Source organism: Phalacrocorax carbo, chromosome 9, assembly GCF_963921805.1.
Source record: "Phalacrocorax carbo chromosome 9, bPhaCar2.1, whole genome shotgun sequence".
In the NCBI taxonomy this organism is placed as follows: Eukaryota; Metazoa; Chordata; class Aves; order Suliformes; family Phalacrocoracidae; genus Phalacrocorax; species Phalacrocorax carbo.
The window spans coordinates 26,691,395-26,707,834 of record NC_087521.1 but is presented as its reverse complement, the minus strand read 5'-3'; the positions used below and the strand labels follow the sequence as shown (position 1 = coordinate 26,707,834).

Genomic DNA, 16,440 nt, shown 5'->3' with positions numbered 1-16,440 from the left:
GCTCCCACCACTCCTCAGCTTCCAAGCAGGCAGCCCGGGGTAGGGGGAGTGAAGACCTGGAACCCGTCACTCTTTGGAAATCTCTCTCTCTCCCAAAACCTCAACCTACTTGGTGCCATTTCCCACCCCTGCAGCGAGAGCAGGAGTGAGAAGAGCAGTGGGGGTCCTGCTCCCAGGATGCCCTGGTGCAGCCCTGGGTGATGCACAATGCCCTGCGATGGAAGATAGAGGTGCCCTTGCCGGCAGCTCTGTCCCCAGTGGTGTCAGAAGTGTGGCCCACAAACTGCCAAGAGAAAAAGCTCCTGAGCAGCAGCTCTCAGCCTGGGCACCAGCCAGAACGCAGTCAGCACTTTCTGCGCAGGGAGCTGGATGCTGAGAGATGTCCTCGAGGTGAAAGGCTCCTGCTCTCTCATTATCACTCACAAAGCTCTCCAGGGGGACTCTCAGGGTGAATGCTGGCTGCAGTGAAATCGTCTGTATTTCAATAGAGAGGGGAAAAAAAATAAATCATGGATACTCGGCAATAACAGCTTGGAGAAAGGACTGCAGCGTGCAAAGGGCAGGGTGTACGCTTGTCTGCAGCCTCAGCATTCCTCAGCTTGGCCAGGGCAGGCAGGAAGGAAGAAACTGCTCACAGGCCCCTGTACAGCAAGAGATGCCATGGCCCCTGAAACCCTGTGTTTTGGGGGTGCTCCACACCGTCGTTCTTATTTTTTGTGCCCTGGAGCAGATGCTTAGCAGCTCTGGTCCCACCGAAGTTGATACATGCTTGATTTTAAGTGAGCAGGATTCATCTGACAAGCAGGCAGAAGTCTAAAATACCCAATCTGCCCTGCATTCATCAAAGGGTCTGTGAAATCCTGCCTGTGGATGGACAGTCCCTGCTCCCACTGCTCTAGCTTTAGGGTAGGACAGAAATCCCAGGAAAACCTGTGTTACTGGGGACAGCTGCTTACTGCAGCATTACTGATGGGAGCGAGGGGACAGAATAACCCAACCTTGCTGCGGGTCTCTCCCCAGGGCCAGATCATACTCCTTTCTGACCCAGCTTTTGTTGCTGCTACCGCCCCAAGATGCTGCTGTGCCCCAGGACCAGGCAGGCTCAACAGAAGGCTGCACGGGAGTGAGATTTGGATCAGGCAGTTACAGGGAGAGAGGAACAATGATGAAAGGAAGCAGAAATCAGTCCCTAGAAATGAAAGCAGCTGCCCTAATGTGGAGATCAGCACATGTTACTCTTTGCCACCAGCCCACCCTTCTGCTCCCCAGCCTGCTCCCTCAGTGCTGGTGGCCCCTGAAGCCCCTGGGGAGGGTGAGCACATTGCTGCCACAGAGGGGGGAAACAGCACACAGGTGATGCTTAACCTTCCCAATATTGACTTATAAACTGGTATCAAAGCCCGAAACACCATTCCCCTTAGCCAGTCAGCAAAGCCACCTCCTAAAGACCATCAGGGACATCCAGCACCTCACTGAATTTCCCAGTCATACAACTGCATCTCTTCTCACTGCTTAAAACAGTTGCAGCCCACAACACAAGGGACTTCTCCAGTGCAAGCCCTCAGCCCCAGCACTTCGCCGCTGGAAAGGGAGCCCAGCACTGAGGTGATGGTTGTGAGCACCAGCCCAGCTGAGTGACCACCCCGAACACACACACACTCCCTACAGCCCTCCAAACAGCCAAGCTGCAATAGCACCATCCCAGAAAGTCATTGAGCGCATGGAAAATTTATTCTGTGATAACTGTACTAGGCCCCGTGCCCTCAAACAGGGGAGAGGGCATTGGTCTGCCAGAACCAGCTGGCTCCAAAACCCTGGGGCGAAACTGCCCTCCTGCGGTGCACAAGGCTGCTCATGGGGCGTGCTGACAAGCTGGGCCGAACCCAGGTATACATTATTTGCCGGTGTCCTTGGCACAGTGCATCATTGCTCAAGGTTTGGACATGAAGCTAATCCTCAATAACTGTGGAGAAATGCCCTGCCAGGTGACAGCCCCTCTAGCTGTTGTATCTCACACCTGCCCTCAAAGCAGGCAGCCCCCAGCAATGATCCAATGGAACAGAATAAGATCCCACATGGAATTCCCTTTTATTTAAGAAAATGTTAAAGTCTCAGGTGCAGCAGCACAATCTGCATTGCCAGGCCCAATCCCCAGTAGCAGAGGAGCTGTGTGCCCACCTGGGAGAGGCACAGCACCATGTTGGGGCCAGTCAGGAGCTAAGGCTGAATATTCAGTAAACCCATAGAGACAAACCCTCTTTGGGACTCTGCACCAATTCAGCAAGAGGAACTCTCCCGGTGCTTACAGGACTCCAGCGGCCACGCAGTCACCTTGCCCCCGGAACAGCAAGGCAGGAGGAGTCACCGGAGGGGGTCACATTTGATCTCAGAGCTATCTGGAAGCCATGTTCCAGCTCGCTTCTTATCTAATGATCCAAAGCAGAAGAACAAGGGCTTCCTGCTGGGGATGGACGCAAGGAGCAGCTATGGAGCTACATCGGTGTGGGTGTGGGGATCTGAGCAACCAGGCCTGTTTCTCAAGTTCTGAGCCCACACCCTGCTGGACACCTTAACCAGCCCACTTAATCCAGCCCCTGCACTTGAGTAAGATTTCTTTTTTTCCTTGGAGGACTGGGAGCTACTTACTAGCCTCCACCATCTACCTCAGGACACTTGCTAAAGGGGCAATGGCTGGGGACGGGCTCATGCCTTGTGTGAGTCCCCGCTGGCTGATGGCACAGGGAATGCTGAGACAGATGCCATTTCTACCAGCCAGGGCTGGTCCAAATAATCAGTTCTATGGGAACTTCTGTGTTGGCACAAAGCATCTATCAAGTGCCCATAGCAACGCCTGAGAACAACTTCTGGCTCTAATCAGCACAGTGATGCTGTCAAAACACATATTTCCACTAGCTGCGACCAGTTATTGCAAGCTGTGGCCAAACACTGCTTAACCCAGTTTGCAGCCTGTGGGGTGGAAGTCAGTCCCTAGGGTCTCTTCCACATTTGCCAGCCTGGCTAGTGGGAATTCAGCCCTCCCATTATCTGCCGGTGACCGCACCCTGGTCTCAGGAGCCTACAGGGCACATGGGAGCATGCACTGGGTCCAACGTTCGCTGCTGCCAGAGCCAGCTCCAGTGGCCACCCCGAAGAAGCAAAGAGCTGGGTGTGCTCACCCTCCTCACCGAAGGGGTCAGAGGAAGACACTCAGGTTGTCGGCTCTCAACAAGGACAAGCCAGACACATTACTCAGCGGCGGACAGCCTCTAGAGCTCAACCCAGGCATGCAGAAAGAAACCACACATCTGACTCATGGGAAAATGACTTTGGGGAAGGATGGGGAAATCACCTCTTTCACCACTTGTTTTGATCACCGGATATTTCCCCCTTCCTCAGACAATTCCAGGACTTGGTCACACTGAAGTAGGCTGTCCCAGAGAGCAGGAGATAGGTCCATCTGTAGGATCAAGAAGCCAGAGGTTTTGAAGAGGCTTCTCCTTACCAGACCGCAAGCAAACACAAGGCTTGAAACACAGGAAAACTTCCAAAAACTTTTTGAAAAATGCCCCTGCAGCTCTTGCAAGAAATGGCCCCAGCAGCAGGTCCAGGCTCGCACAACAGCAACAAGGTGTCTGCACAGCACCCCCTGTAGACCAGAGGAGCTCCTCACCCCGTGCCCTGGGGCTGCTCGGCTCTCCCAGAGCTGGCACTCTGCTCCCATCACCCTAAAGGATGTATTGCCCAAGAGGGGAAAAAGCATGCTACAAAGCTGCCAGCTGCCTTCTGTGACCTCTCAAACAAACCTTCTATAAATAAAAAAAAAAAATCATTCATGCCAGGAACAGCACCACGTATCATTTCAATTACAATTCATTGCTGGAGGAGGGAGGCGAGGAGAGAATCAGTGTTTGCCTTCACATTTAAAGCAGTTTGTTTCCTCTCCACCTATCCTACTGCGCTGTAATGACACAAGTGTCACATCTGAGCAGCACCAAGCAAAAAAATTTGGAAGGAGGAGCAGCTCTGGGGTTAGCAAAGGCTGCTCTTCCTTAAGAGGGCTCTACCTGAAGGTAACTCACATCGATAAGGAGTACAAGGAAGTTCACCATCTTTCCATGCTCCACAGAGAGGAGGTGTGAAGGGCTTTAGGCAGTGCTACCTCCAGTGCCTGCCATGGGAGTACGAGTGGAAAGTGTGATGAGCAGGGCAGGGGACGCCGGAGCATCCGAGAGTCACTTCCCAGTGACTCCTCTCAGCAGCAGAAGTGAACATCCGCCTGAGCACATCCTGCGCACAGCCAGGACAGTATTGCTTAGCCTCCCTTCCCCGTCACTGTGCCCACCTTCCTGCATTTGCTTTTCCTCTGGTGTCCCCATTTTATCAAGAAAAGGCACTCAGCCACCCAGAACTTTTAGACTACCTGCTGCAAACAGCAGTATCGGCTGGCTGGGTCGTACTCACGTTCAGGTGCCAGCAGCACAGCAGCGGCTTTTGCCAAGATGCTGTGGTCTTGCCTCTGAGCACAGGCAGGACCTTCCCACATTGCCAAACCCAGTACTACCCCTGCAGTGACGTGAAGGAGTGGAAATGGGAATTTCATTAAGACAAGCGTGGGAGGGAAGAAGAAACAGGAGAGACAGATCAGCGCGGTGCTCGGTAGAAGTGATGCGCTTCATACACCACCGCTGGGGATCAGGGTTCAGCGCTAGGCTGCACCTGAAGCACGGTGGAAATATTGCTTCACTCATTTCAAAACAGCATGCTGCTTTTACAGACTGCACGGCGTTCCACGATTTCAAACACACACCTGAAATGCATTTCTGAGTTGAGAAGAGTCACTAATGACACTGGGGAAAAAAAAAAATAAATCTACATTTTCAGACATTCAAGCCACACCGTCTCCTTTCCCACACCGCTTTGGGAAAGCAGTGTACCACAAACACATGAAAAGCTGTTTCAGTGATTTCTACTCATTTGCAGGAGGACTCTTGACACTGACGTTAGGATGAACACCATGGCCTGGTTTATTACAGCAGATTTATCTCATGGAAAATAGGACTCTGATAAAAGTTTCGGCAAGTTTCTTGTGAAGAGGAAGGGAAATGCCACAATAAAGGTCTATCAGGTGCGTAAGCCTAAAGCACTCAACAGCCAACATACAGTGGGTTCAGAGAGGAGACAGGATACGCCTTGGCCATTTGCAAGTCAACAGCAGCCATTCAAATTCAATACACCAGTTTTTTTAAAAAATATGATTTCCTACTTAGATTTATTTTTCCTTTAATAACACAGTTTAGCATTTCAGAGTTTGGCATTCTACACTCTTACACACTGTCCTTGTTTATTAGCATTTAAACACAAAAAGACATAGCAAGACCTCCAAACACAAATAAATACAAAAACACAATATACAATAAACTGAAATACAACATATAATAATGCTATTGGGAAATTAAGACATGTTGCTAATTCCTTTTTTTATTATTATTTTAACAACATGGTTATTGCTGAGCAATAAATTATACATTTTAAAGTTGTATCTTCCCCCTAAAAGAAAAGGACGAGAACCACTGGTTACCAGATCACTTGCACTGCATCCTTACAGCTATTGATAATTAAGACAGGCAGAATATACACAATCAAATGAGGTTGGCCTTCTTTGGTCTTTGTTTTTGATCATAAAACTGAACACAAGTGTACCGTTCACTGAAGAGTATGAGATTAAAGAAATGGATACACAAGTTTCAAACACATTAATTTGTACATTATTCTCGATCACTGATGTCTTTTCCATAAATATTTCTTACAGAATTTCTTGGAAACAAATGTCAGCTTTAGTTTTCCCAACTACTACGTTGTTCCATGCGTCTTAAAGGTTATCCTACTTGTCTAAGAGAAATGGACCTACATTTAGCCCATCATCTCCTAATGGGGTATTTTTCACAGCTCTCTAGTCACCACTAAATCATTGGAGTTTTATACCTTGTAGAAAAAATCCTGAACTTCCCGTTTTGTTTCTTTTTCTATAAAACTGAAAAAAAAAAATACATAAACCAAACAACAGCTATAAGAAAAACAAAATAAGTGGATCACATGATGCATCAGCAACGATGGAAGCTTGTACCTTCCCATTCCACAAGTACAGATTATACAACTCTCTGCCAGTGATGCAGGTCATAGTTGGAAGATGTGTCCTTTCAGACATGAGCTATATTCAAATCCAAAGCTCAGAACACTATGCAAGAAAATGACCTTTACGAATGATAATGCTGGTTTATCTCAGTAACCCTTAGACAGAGTCAAATTTTATCACTACGCATCACACTGCCAGCAATGGAGCGTGTGAACACCGGCATTGCTAAGAAGTTAAAAAGTCCTTGCAGAACTGGCAACCAAATTAAAAGCTTAGTTCCAAAGGACCAAAAACACAAACACCACGTAGAGACAACAAACCCTTCCCTAAATGGGTAGGTTAGTAAGCCACAGAGTTGGGATCCAGATTTGAATTCCGCATCAAGTCTGGGATGTTTGGATCCAGGATTTTGGTTCAGGTGCTTCTCTGTGAAATTTAGAACTTATTTGAACCCTAAGGAACTAATCCTAACTTGGAGGGAAAAAACCTAAACAAACACAGCATAGTATCTACACTAAGATCATGAAATGGAAGACAGAAGCTGCAGTCTTGACCATAAATTAGAAGAGAAATAGGAATAGTCGGATCCCTTCCGTGTTGTAGATCTCCACTCTTCTAAAACTTAAGAGGATGTCCCTGAATCAGCAGTCCAAAGTTTTCCACAACCTTCCTATCTGGTGCTTCTCAGCAAAGGCCTGGATTAAGAGGCAGGAAAGAACAATTAAGCCCTCCATATTTCGGTTTAAAGAAAAAGAGAGAAAGCCCCACAAGAAAGAAATGGTCAGTTACGCTACAGGCTGGTAGAACAACGATGAACCCACTTCACATTAAAATGGTATTCTCCCTCCTCAGTTAAGAGGAGCATCAAATGAGACTTATTTTGTTGGGTGAATCTGAACAAATAGAGCAGGACACACATTTGCTGCTGTTATTCACATGACACATCGTGCTGGCCTTCCACTCTGCAGGCCATGCAGAGCACCGCCAAGTGGTGAGCAGCGTCTGGGCTACCATACACGTACAACCCCAAATCATGACAGCTTGTATGTTTAATTCTAGCCCTTACTGTCCTGATGTGGGTCTTTAAGGTATGTCAACTTGGTTTTTTGGTTCCTTTAAAGGGACAAATGTATTAGAGTAAAACCTAGTGATTTGAAGATAATACTAGGGAAACTGGAACCTCTAATTCAGTCCTGGCTCCAGGAGATTCCTTCCATGACTCTAGGCAAGTCGCTTCACACCTCATCCTTGATTTCCTTTTTCCAGAAAAGACAAATAGCACTTGCTGTAAGAACAACATGTTTGCAGATGCAAAGCACACTAAAACCTACTCTGCCCGACTGAATTCCCAAACCGGTCATTTTTATTGCAGTAGCTATGATTTCTAGGCCAACCAGAATATAGAGGTATTGACTGAACAGGACAGGAATTCCAGGAAGAGGTCCAGCTGCTTTTTATTATCTTTTGTTCCCAAATTAAAGGAAAGACTTTGCAGTTAACAAGTTGCCCATCACTATGTTTAAAGTACAGGAATCTCCAAATCAGTGGAGTATGAGGAAGGACGTGTGTCCTAGATGACATTCCAAGGTCTTCAGAAAGGCTAAACAAACTATTTGTTTGCTATATACAGGTCTTCAAACCTGGAAGATGTGCATCTAAAGTTTGCCCTTAGCCAAGATCCTTCCTTAGCAGCAGTGAGTTATATTTGCACCAATTGATCAAGTATAACTTGGAGGAAAGGGTTTTGTTTCATCACTTCTACGTAAAGAAAAGACTTTGCATATATATGTGCATGCATGACCGTGTGTCTATGTATGTACCTACACATGTACGAGTAATTTACAGAGCAAAAACTAAGAGATTAGGTATGCAACCCAAGAATTTCCCCCCCCTCACCTATTTGTATATTTGCATAGTTAAATCATATCAAGGCATCGATACTGCAGTCACATTTTTCACTCTTCCGCGGTGCAGGCAACTTCTCTTGTCACTCCCTACACACTTCTCTGTCTTGGACCAAACAGCACCAGTGTTTTAAAAATAAAACAGAACAGCAACAGAAACCCTGCATTGTTGGTGAAACGCCTGTCCCATGAGGTGGAATACAGATACAAATAGGTGGTAGCTTTTAAACTCCACCTCGGCAAGCCATAATCGTGGCAAGCTGAGAAGCATGAGTGATAACAATCATGACCTAACATTCATGGGTTCAACACTTAAATTACAACTAACACAAATCTCTAGTACCTCTGCATTTGAGAAATCCACCAGGCACAGAAACAGGCACATATCTGCAAGTTTCCTTTTTCGAGTAGGAAAACCCACAGGAAAAGGAAATAAACTGTATTTCATAGTCATAAGAAAGCTAGCATGTTACCCACAACATTTTTTTTTTCTGTCAAAATTATGCCACTCATCACCCCCTTTCCCTATTGCACATTCTTTGTGAAGAACAACATTTACAGTACAAGGCTGAAATCAAAATTGCATATTATAAGTCAGCAGTTGAAGGTGTACCATGTAGACAGTAACAGAAACAAGACCCCTTTAATTAGATCAGAGCAGTAATGCAGACATGGTCATGCATCATAATCGCAGGTTGGTCTTTAAACACCCAAATAGTTTCATCCTGTTTAGAATTCAAGACTTTCTATGTAACAGATGCACTCACCCTGTGCTGAAGAGTGTACAAAAAGGGCAACATCCAGATTGTCACACACTGGAATCTCCCTACAGAAAGCTGGAAACGGAAGAGGCTTGTACTTAACTTGAAGCGTCATCATTAAGAAAGAATACCAGCAAGAGACTTCAGTTGTGCGCTGCTAAGAATTACTAAGCAGAGGGGGAAAAAGGTTCCGTTGGAAAAGCTCTGTTCAAAGTAATGCAAATACTCTGGGACCCCTTTGCAATAATGGCACACCATAGGAGTTAGCCGGGATTCAAGAGTATATGTGGGGGCAGACTGTTGCCCCAGGGATTGCTTTAAACAGACAGTCCCTTGAAAACTTTGGATATCTGGGTCAGGAACAGATTAGAAAAAAGGATAAAGGGCATCTCAGTGATGAGAGAAAAAGTTTTAAATAAAGTGTTGAGTAAAGCACCAGGTATCTTTTCCTTTCAATTTAGAGAATATAGGGTGGCCTTGTTTTCACAAAATGCTACATACTCCTTGCTGGAAAGCAGAGGAAACCAATTTCTATGTACACAGTAAGAACTCTACAGAGATGGCCCGCGAGTTCTGCGGAGAAAGGGGTGTTACAGTCAAGGCTTCAGGTATTCCACAGCAGGCGGTGTCTACATTTGTGTAGCAAGATCCTGGATTTCACAGTACGCAAGGTTGGCAAACTGGAAATTCTCTGGCAGCTTCATGTAGTTTTACAAAAAATAAGTGCAGTAGGCCTCCATTTTATTAACTGTGATAAAAAGCATATATGCAAAAATATTTTTATATTGATAGCATATTACTGCATTATAAAAGCTGCCCAAGTGAAGCTGAAGATTCTGGCAGCTGGTGCTTTTGGCACTTGGGAGATGTGGAAAGCAGCATAGAGATCTGTGAAATACAACAGTGACTGATGTTTCTGCTACAGTGATCGGCATTAATATAGTTAGCAGTGTTCATATTTAAACTTCTCTGTGAAGTTTCTGAGTCAATATCCCACTAAGAGGAGATATTCAGATCTCTTAAAGCTACTAGTTTAGGCTGTGTGCAGACTCAGGAAGACTTCCCTATTAGTTTACACTTTTCACATGTTTCAAAGTCCTCTTTCAGTCATATAGGCTGGAAACTCTTTTTTCCTTCTCTTTAAAAGAGCCTGGATTTAGAAGCGCAATTCTGTCACCGGAGTTGGAAACTGTAGTCACAAATCTGCAGAATATGCTGGGCCCTGCTTATATTAGAAGTCTCCTCCAAGTCCCAGATTGAAACAGGATATAACTGTTTTGAGATGGCCAAATGGTTTCTTTTAAGTTTACAAGACATGCATTAGCAATGGGAGGAGAGTCCTTTGGACATTTCCACTTGGGAATCCTGTTTTCAGTAAAATTCTGTGATGCACAAACACAAAAGCTCAGCTGCCTACATTCACAATTATTAAAATGACACAAGTTGAGCGAACCTTCTCCCTAAAGCGTAAGTGATGGGTTTGCTTATGCAGCCTGCATAAAACTGCAAGTGCCATATAATTATATCTAGAGATATAGATGCGGGTATATCTATAGATATTTATCTCTTGTGCAGAACGTCCTCCTTCCGTGCTAGAAATTAAATGCTAGCACGTGCCTCCATATTTGAGCTTGCACCTGTTGATAGCTACGTACCATAAAGGGAGTACAGTACCTGGACAATGGAAGGCAAGAAAAGGAAGACAAGTTGCTGCTGACAGTTGCGACGGTCAGCAGCAGGCAGTATTCTAGCAGGTGCCTGGAAAACCCATGAAGACCACTTAGCATGCACTGTATATTCATAAATACTTCTTGCAGGCACTGTGTGTGAAGGCACAGCCAAAAAAGACAACGGCAAAGACAAGCTGAAATACAAAGGCATGAATTCAACTGCACCTTAGACAAAAATTGTGACTATGCCTCAAAAAGCAGAAAACTGATACAACCTGATATTAAAGGCTGAGATGCAACATTTTCTTTCAAGCCCACAGATGCTAAAAACACAGTGGTGCAAGTCCACTCTTCTTAAGTGGATCTTGGATTTTAAAGAGCACCACTGTCAGGCTATGTCTCTAGACTTGCTTGTCACAGGCTATTAAATAGAAGCAGATGAACACAGCAGGCTGCAATCAGCATGTTTCAGGGCTAGCAAATGCGTTCCACTACAGTTCAGGCTGTTATAAGAAAGAAGCCCGTGCATTCCCAGCTAGGATGCTTGTCTGCTATGAAAAGCTGACACGAGCATATACATTCACAGCCCCCCCGAGATCTCAGATGGTTCCGTTTCAAGTGATGCCACCTCACAACCACAGGCATTAGAGGAAAAATGTCGCCTGCCTTCACAGTGGCCATGGAGACTGTCTAGTCCAAGCTCCATAGGAGCACTGAGCATAACGTTTTGGCACCTGAATAAGATGGATTCCACCATGGCCAAGTCATAGAAGCTCCAGAAGCCAAAGAAATGGGCTTTGGCTCCTATTTTGTACATGGCAAGGTACCTAAGGGCTCTGAAGACAAGGCTAAACATTATGCCTGAAGTCCAATTAAACTACCATTTCAGATATCAGAATTAATCTGAATAAAAAGCTATGGTTTATAAGCAGCACAGCACATCTAAGGCACATGTATGCATGCAAGCCACCATCACTGTATTAAGACATTGCTGATTTGTCCTTAAGAAGCAATGCTGCTAGTACCGAACAAACATATAGGCTTTTTTCAGCACTAATCCTCCTCCCCAATACTGAAAATACTATATACTGCTGACAGCATAATGTGCAACATATATAGCTTGATTGGAAAGCATGGGGCAGAACTTTAAAAAATGTACAGGATTCCGTTTAGAACTCCAAAGTTCAACAAATGCCCTATTTTAGGGTGAAAACAATTATAAATCTGATAATGATGCACAGCATCCATGAGTGACTTTTCCTTAATTTTGAAATAGTGTCATTAACTACGACATATATTGTAGGTTTACATTTCTAAAGAGAAATAACAGAATTGAATAGTTTTTTTCTTATCACAAGTGATAACCAGTGTTTGATATCTTCTATTTTTCTTCCAAGAAATATCAGTCTATCAACAGTTTTAAAATAAAATGTTTTCTGTAACAATAGAACTTTAAATAAAAATATGATTTTGATTCAGGTACTTTTGAGAAGACATGGATGCTTTTCCAAGATCTTCTGGCAAAGTAATTCTTAAAACAGAGACCAGATGAGGCCTTAAAAAGACAATATACTATATTTCAGACAAGATTGCACCTCAGTTTTTCAAATAATATCATAACTGCAACATTACTTCATCACTTTTTCTTTTAACATGCTGACAATTTCCAGCTAGCCCACGTGTGAAGTTTTTTTGCTTTTATATCCTAGCTTAAAGAAATAAAAGTCAGTAATTCATTCAGCACATACTGTATATGTCTTTTCACCTCCAATTGACTAGATCATTAATAAGTTAAAAAAACAATCCTCTCTGACCATAATCATTATCCTCATGAGGGATAAGTGATTCTTCAGAGCTTAAGTGTTGCTAGTTCTATTAAAAAATATACCATGGTATGATTTCTTAATGTGTTGCTACTGTCGCAGTTGGACCCTATGCAGTTATGCCTTCAAACTCTTCCGTCTGTTCCACAAGGTGGTTCTGTGAGCTTTAGGACCTCTGATTGAAGACAAACTGATATAAAACCCCCAAACGGAGTTGTCTTCTGTTTAATCCACCTCCCCCATTGTATGTCAGGGGTCTGGTAGATCTGATGTATCCACTATGACTTTAATAAAAATAGTATCATCTTTAATATACGTTCCATTCTCTAGAACAGTTTGAGCCACAAAGACTGGGCAGCCAGATGCAATGTTCATTTCTCCAGTTGGCTTCTTGAAACTGCTGCTGTTTGGATCTGGCTTGAAAGCATCTCCTAAGTGGCGTCGAGACGGTCCCTGATCCATTAGCATGAGTGTCACTTTCTGTTTAAATGGCCAAGGAAGCAACGCATCGTACTCTCCGCGCATTATGACAAAAAACAGCGACAAGTGCGTCCCCTTTCCCATGCCATCTCCATTAAGGTAAACTCTGGCACACATCTTGTAGCCAAAGTATCCAGTATAAAAGGGTTGGCTGTACAAGGACAGAGTCTTCCCCATGACTGCCTCTTGCTTCCGACGTTTATAATCACGGATTTTCCAAATTAATACTCCATTGTAACTGGCAGTTTCTAAAACTTGGAATCGGAGGTCCATGTCAGCCAGCCGAATATCATGAACACTCAGCATCTGATCATGTCTGCTCAGCTGCGTCTCTAGCAGGCCTGTTAGAAGACAGAAAGGATGAGGGTGAGAAAAGTGTTTTTTTCTAAAGACTGTAAAAATTGATTCCCAATGCTGCTATTGTATGTGAAAACATTTTCCTCCACAAGAACCAAAGTGCATTCGATCACTGATGAAGCAATTTCCACAGATGATGGTTTGCCAGCTAGTATCTAGGTTAGCTGGGATTTTTACAAATGTGGGTGTTAATCACACATATTCAAATCATCTAACATAAATTTTGTCTGGTCATTAAGAAATATAACTACAGGGCCTTCCACTTTTTGAGAGGAGACTTGGTAGCATTTTCAGTAGCATTATGGCTATTGACAACAGCATTATTGCTATTGGCAGCAAAGACCTCGGAAGTGGTCACACATCCTGCCTAATCCCTCTGAAATTCAGAAGCACTGCTGATCACTCAAAATATTCTTCTCAGACACTACTGTCTCAGAAGCGTAGTGCTGTCACCTCGTCTAAAGTTCATCATAAAAGAACAGAAAATTCAAGCTTAGCTCTGTATTAAATGGTCGCTTAGCTTAGTGGGAGGGCTGTTTTTAACATCCACTTTCCCTCACATGAAAATGTTTCTCTTTGTCTTCGCACACTAACAGAATTGGCCAGCATACAATACTGAGAAGCAAATGAATTCATACAGCAAGTTCATTTCACACAGATCTATTTAAACATTCTTTGTCCCAGTCATTTAAACGCTTACATATGATCTACACTATCTTGCTAAACTCCATTTTCACTGTATTCAGCAGGCGCAATATCCTTATTCTCAAGCAGATCTCAGAGTTTTCTTTGGATCAAGTATACCTCCATAACAGATATCAGGACAGGTGATTTCAGGTAGATAACCATACTGTTGATCCATTCATGGGGGAGAAGAGTAATAAAAGAAGACTTTTCAATATACTGAGGCTATATTTAAAGAAGCTGCTGAAAGCTATTAGCTGTCAAAGATCAGTTGAGAAGTTATTTATAATGAATTAACATTGTATTCAAGACAAGGGTCAAGAGAACAAAATAAAGGCCTAGGAAACAGCATGGAAGCAATGCCACATCAAAGAGATTATGCAGTTTCCTATTCAAAAATCAGAAGAATCAACACTATTGATGCTTCCACATAAAAGTCACAATGGGAGTGCCATTCAAAGGACATAATTTGTCTCTTGACAGTGCTGCTGAGTACTTCAGTCCATTGTGCTTACACTTACTTGTATTTCGAGCTCCTTGCCCTGCAGTTTTATCAACACTTTCCAGCTCAGTCACTCTGTTCTGGAGGGACTCTACACTGCTCTTCATGCTGTCAGCCTCCTCCCAGTTCTGTCGGAAGGGACGGATTTCTTTGTCCAGTTCTTTCAGTTTCTCTGCTTGACTGTCTATCACTCGCTTTATAAAACAGTAAGTTATGAGTTAAAATAACAAAAAGACATGAATTTATGCAAATTAAACAAAGATTATATATTGATAATAAGATGCATTCCCAATATAAACAAGTTTCACTTTTGTCAAATATTTTCATAACGCAAACCTTGAAAATTTAGAGGAATAGCCCAAGTATTTAGAAAACACTTATAAAAATCCTTATTGCTGCATAGGTATTAATATTAGAGCACTATCAGAATTATTAGCACAATTATTTAAAAAAGGGAATTGTTAGTGTGCTCTTGCCTAGAAGTTATTTTTTTAAAAAATCTTTCAATGCAAGAACAATATTCTGAATGTCTCTACACCGGTATTATGGGCCGATATCTGTTGGGTTTCAAGTCACAGTACTTAACCAACAAAGTATGGGCACAACAACAACTTACCACGGCGTGGATCAAGTGGCTGTTCACGGGCATGCATTTATCATTGGGTAACAGCAAAATAACTTACCCCTCCAGAAAAATATCAGTACCGTCGCACACATGGAGCAGGAGTAAGTGTATGTGCAGACACAGTGGCATTAGCCAGCTCCAAGCTCACACAAATCAGTTATCAAAGCCTAAGTTATTATGTGCCCATAATCACAGCAGAGGCCCTCAAGAGTGTAAGCAAAACTACCATATCTGACCCCTTAAGCACTTCTAAAATTCCCACCCTTGATTCCTAAATTGAATAAGCTACGTGTCCTGAAGGTGCTTGCTGGTTCAGCCTTTTTTAAAACAACAAAGAAAAAAAAGATCTGGTTTTGGAAAGGCATGAAATATAATACTCAAGAAAAAAAATATATAGAAAGGCTGGTATTCTCCAGAAGAGGGACACTGCAAGCACCTCAGTATATTACAGACATAAAGAACATATTTCCCAGTCTACCTCAAGTCTGATGCAAGAAATACATAGCACTTCATGTTATCACAGCTAATTTGGACTAGCAGGAATTTTAGCCAGAACCCCATCATCAGTTGTGAAGTTCAAATGATAACACATGTATGAGACAAGAAACTACTTTTGCTACCACCTACAGTTCAATTCCAAATCTAACTTTATAGTTTGTTATCATATAGTGCCAACATGTGTAAAAATGATTTTTCACTTCTTAAAAAAAAAAGTAGCAGTTGAGTACAAAACAAGAAAATAAAGTTATTTTGCATTTGCCTTCTGGTTAGCCATGTGGATTGAATGTTCCCCACTGACGGGGAAAACCCTTCTGCCTCATGCAATCTTCATTTCCCCTTTTAGGCATTTGCTTTTAATCACATTGTTTCAGTTATACTGAAAGTTGGTAACTTATTAATTAAAGGCTGTCAATTTGATAAGCCACCTAGCAAAATCATGTTCTAGGAGTGTTTTATTTTGTTGTTTCTCAAAACCACTGAGTAGTTTATATATTTCAAGATTAACTATTTATTTCTATGTTGGTGTTTTAAAACAGGCTTATATATCTCACTTGCAAAATTATGCCTTTGTGAAGGAAAGCTGTGTACTGAATCATAAATGCAGGGGCATGGTCCCATTAAATAGATTAAGCAACTTTGCCTGAACATACTGATCATCAGATACCAACACAGTCATACCCTCTCGCTTGGACTGATGGTAATCAGAAAATAAAATAGGGAAGGGCTGTTAGCTATACATATAAAATGAAACACACCATAGGACATCCTGAATGAATGTTGTAAGAGGAGAGCCACAAGATTTGGCCATTAGTTAACAGTCAACACACAAAAGTAAACTCAAGGTTTGCCAAAGTCTAATCTTTTTCCTCTACTCACACAAAACAAGAACTCTCCAAGGCAAGAACAACAACATGGTTGTGAGTTTGTACAGTGCCTGATACAGACATGCTCTAATTTCCAATTGGGACCTCTTGGCACTAACACAGTATCAAACAAAATG

At 43.1% G+C, this 16,440-nt stretch overlaps 1 protein-coding gene across 4 annotated transcripts in view; it reads right to left on the bottom strand.

Moving 5' to 3' along the window:
* Positions 1 to 5,263: 5,263 nt before the first annotated feature.
* The window catches only part of TRAF3 (TNF receptor associated factor 3), a 71,382-nt gene continuing 60,205 nt past the window's right edge, over positions 5,264 to 16,440 (bottom strand). For all 4 annotated transcript variants that reach the window (XM_064460813.1, XM_064460810.1, XM_064460811.1 and 1 more), the window contains 2 exons: positions 14,334 to 14,508; positions 5,264 to 13,112 (listed from right to left, as the gene is read on the bottom strand). In XM_064460813.1, coding sequence (XP_064316883.1) covers positions 12,541 to 13,112; positions 14,334 to 14,508 — 747 coding nt within the window. In that variant the 3' untranslated portion in view covers positions 5,264 to 12,540. The remainder of the gene's footprint in view (positions 13,113 to 14,333; positions 14,509 to 16,440) is intronic.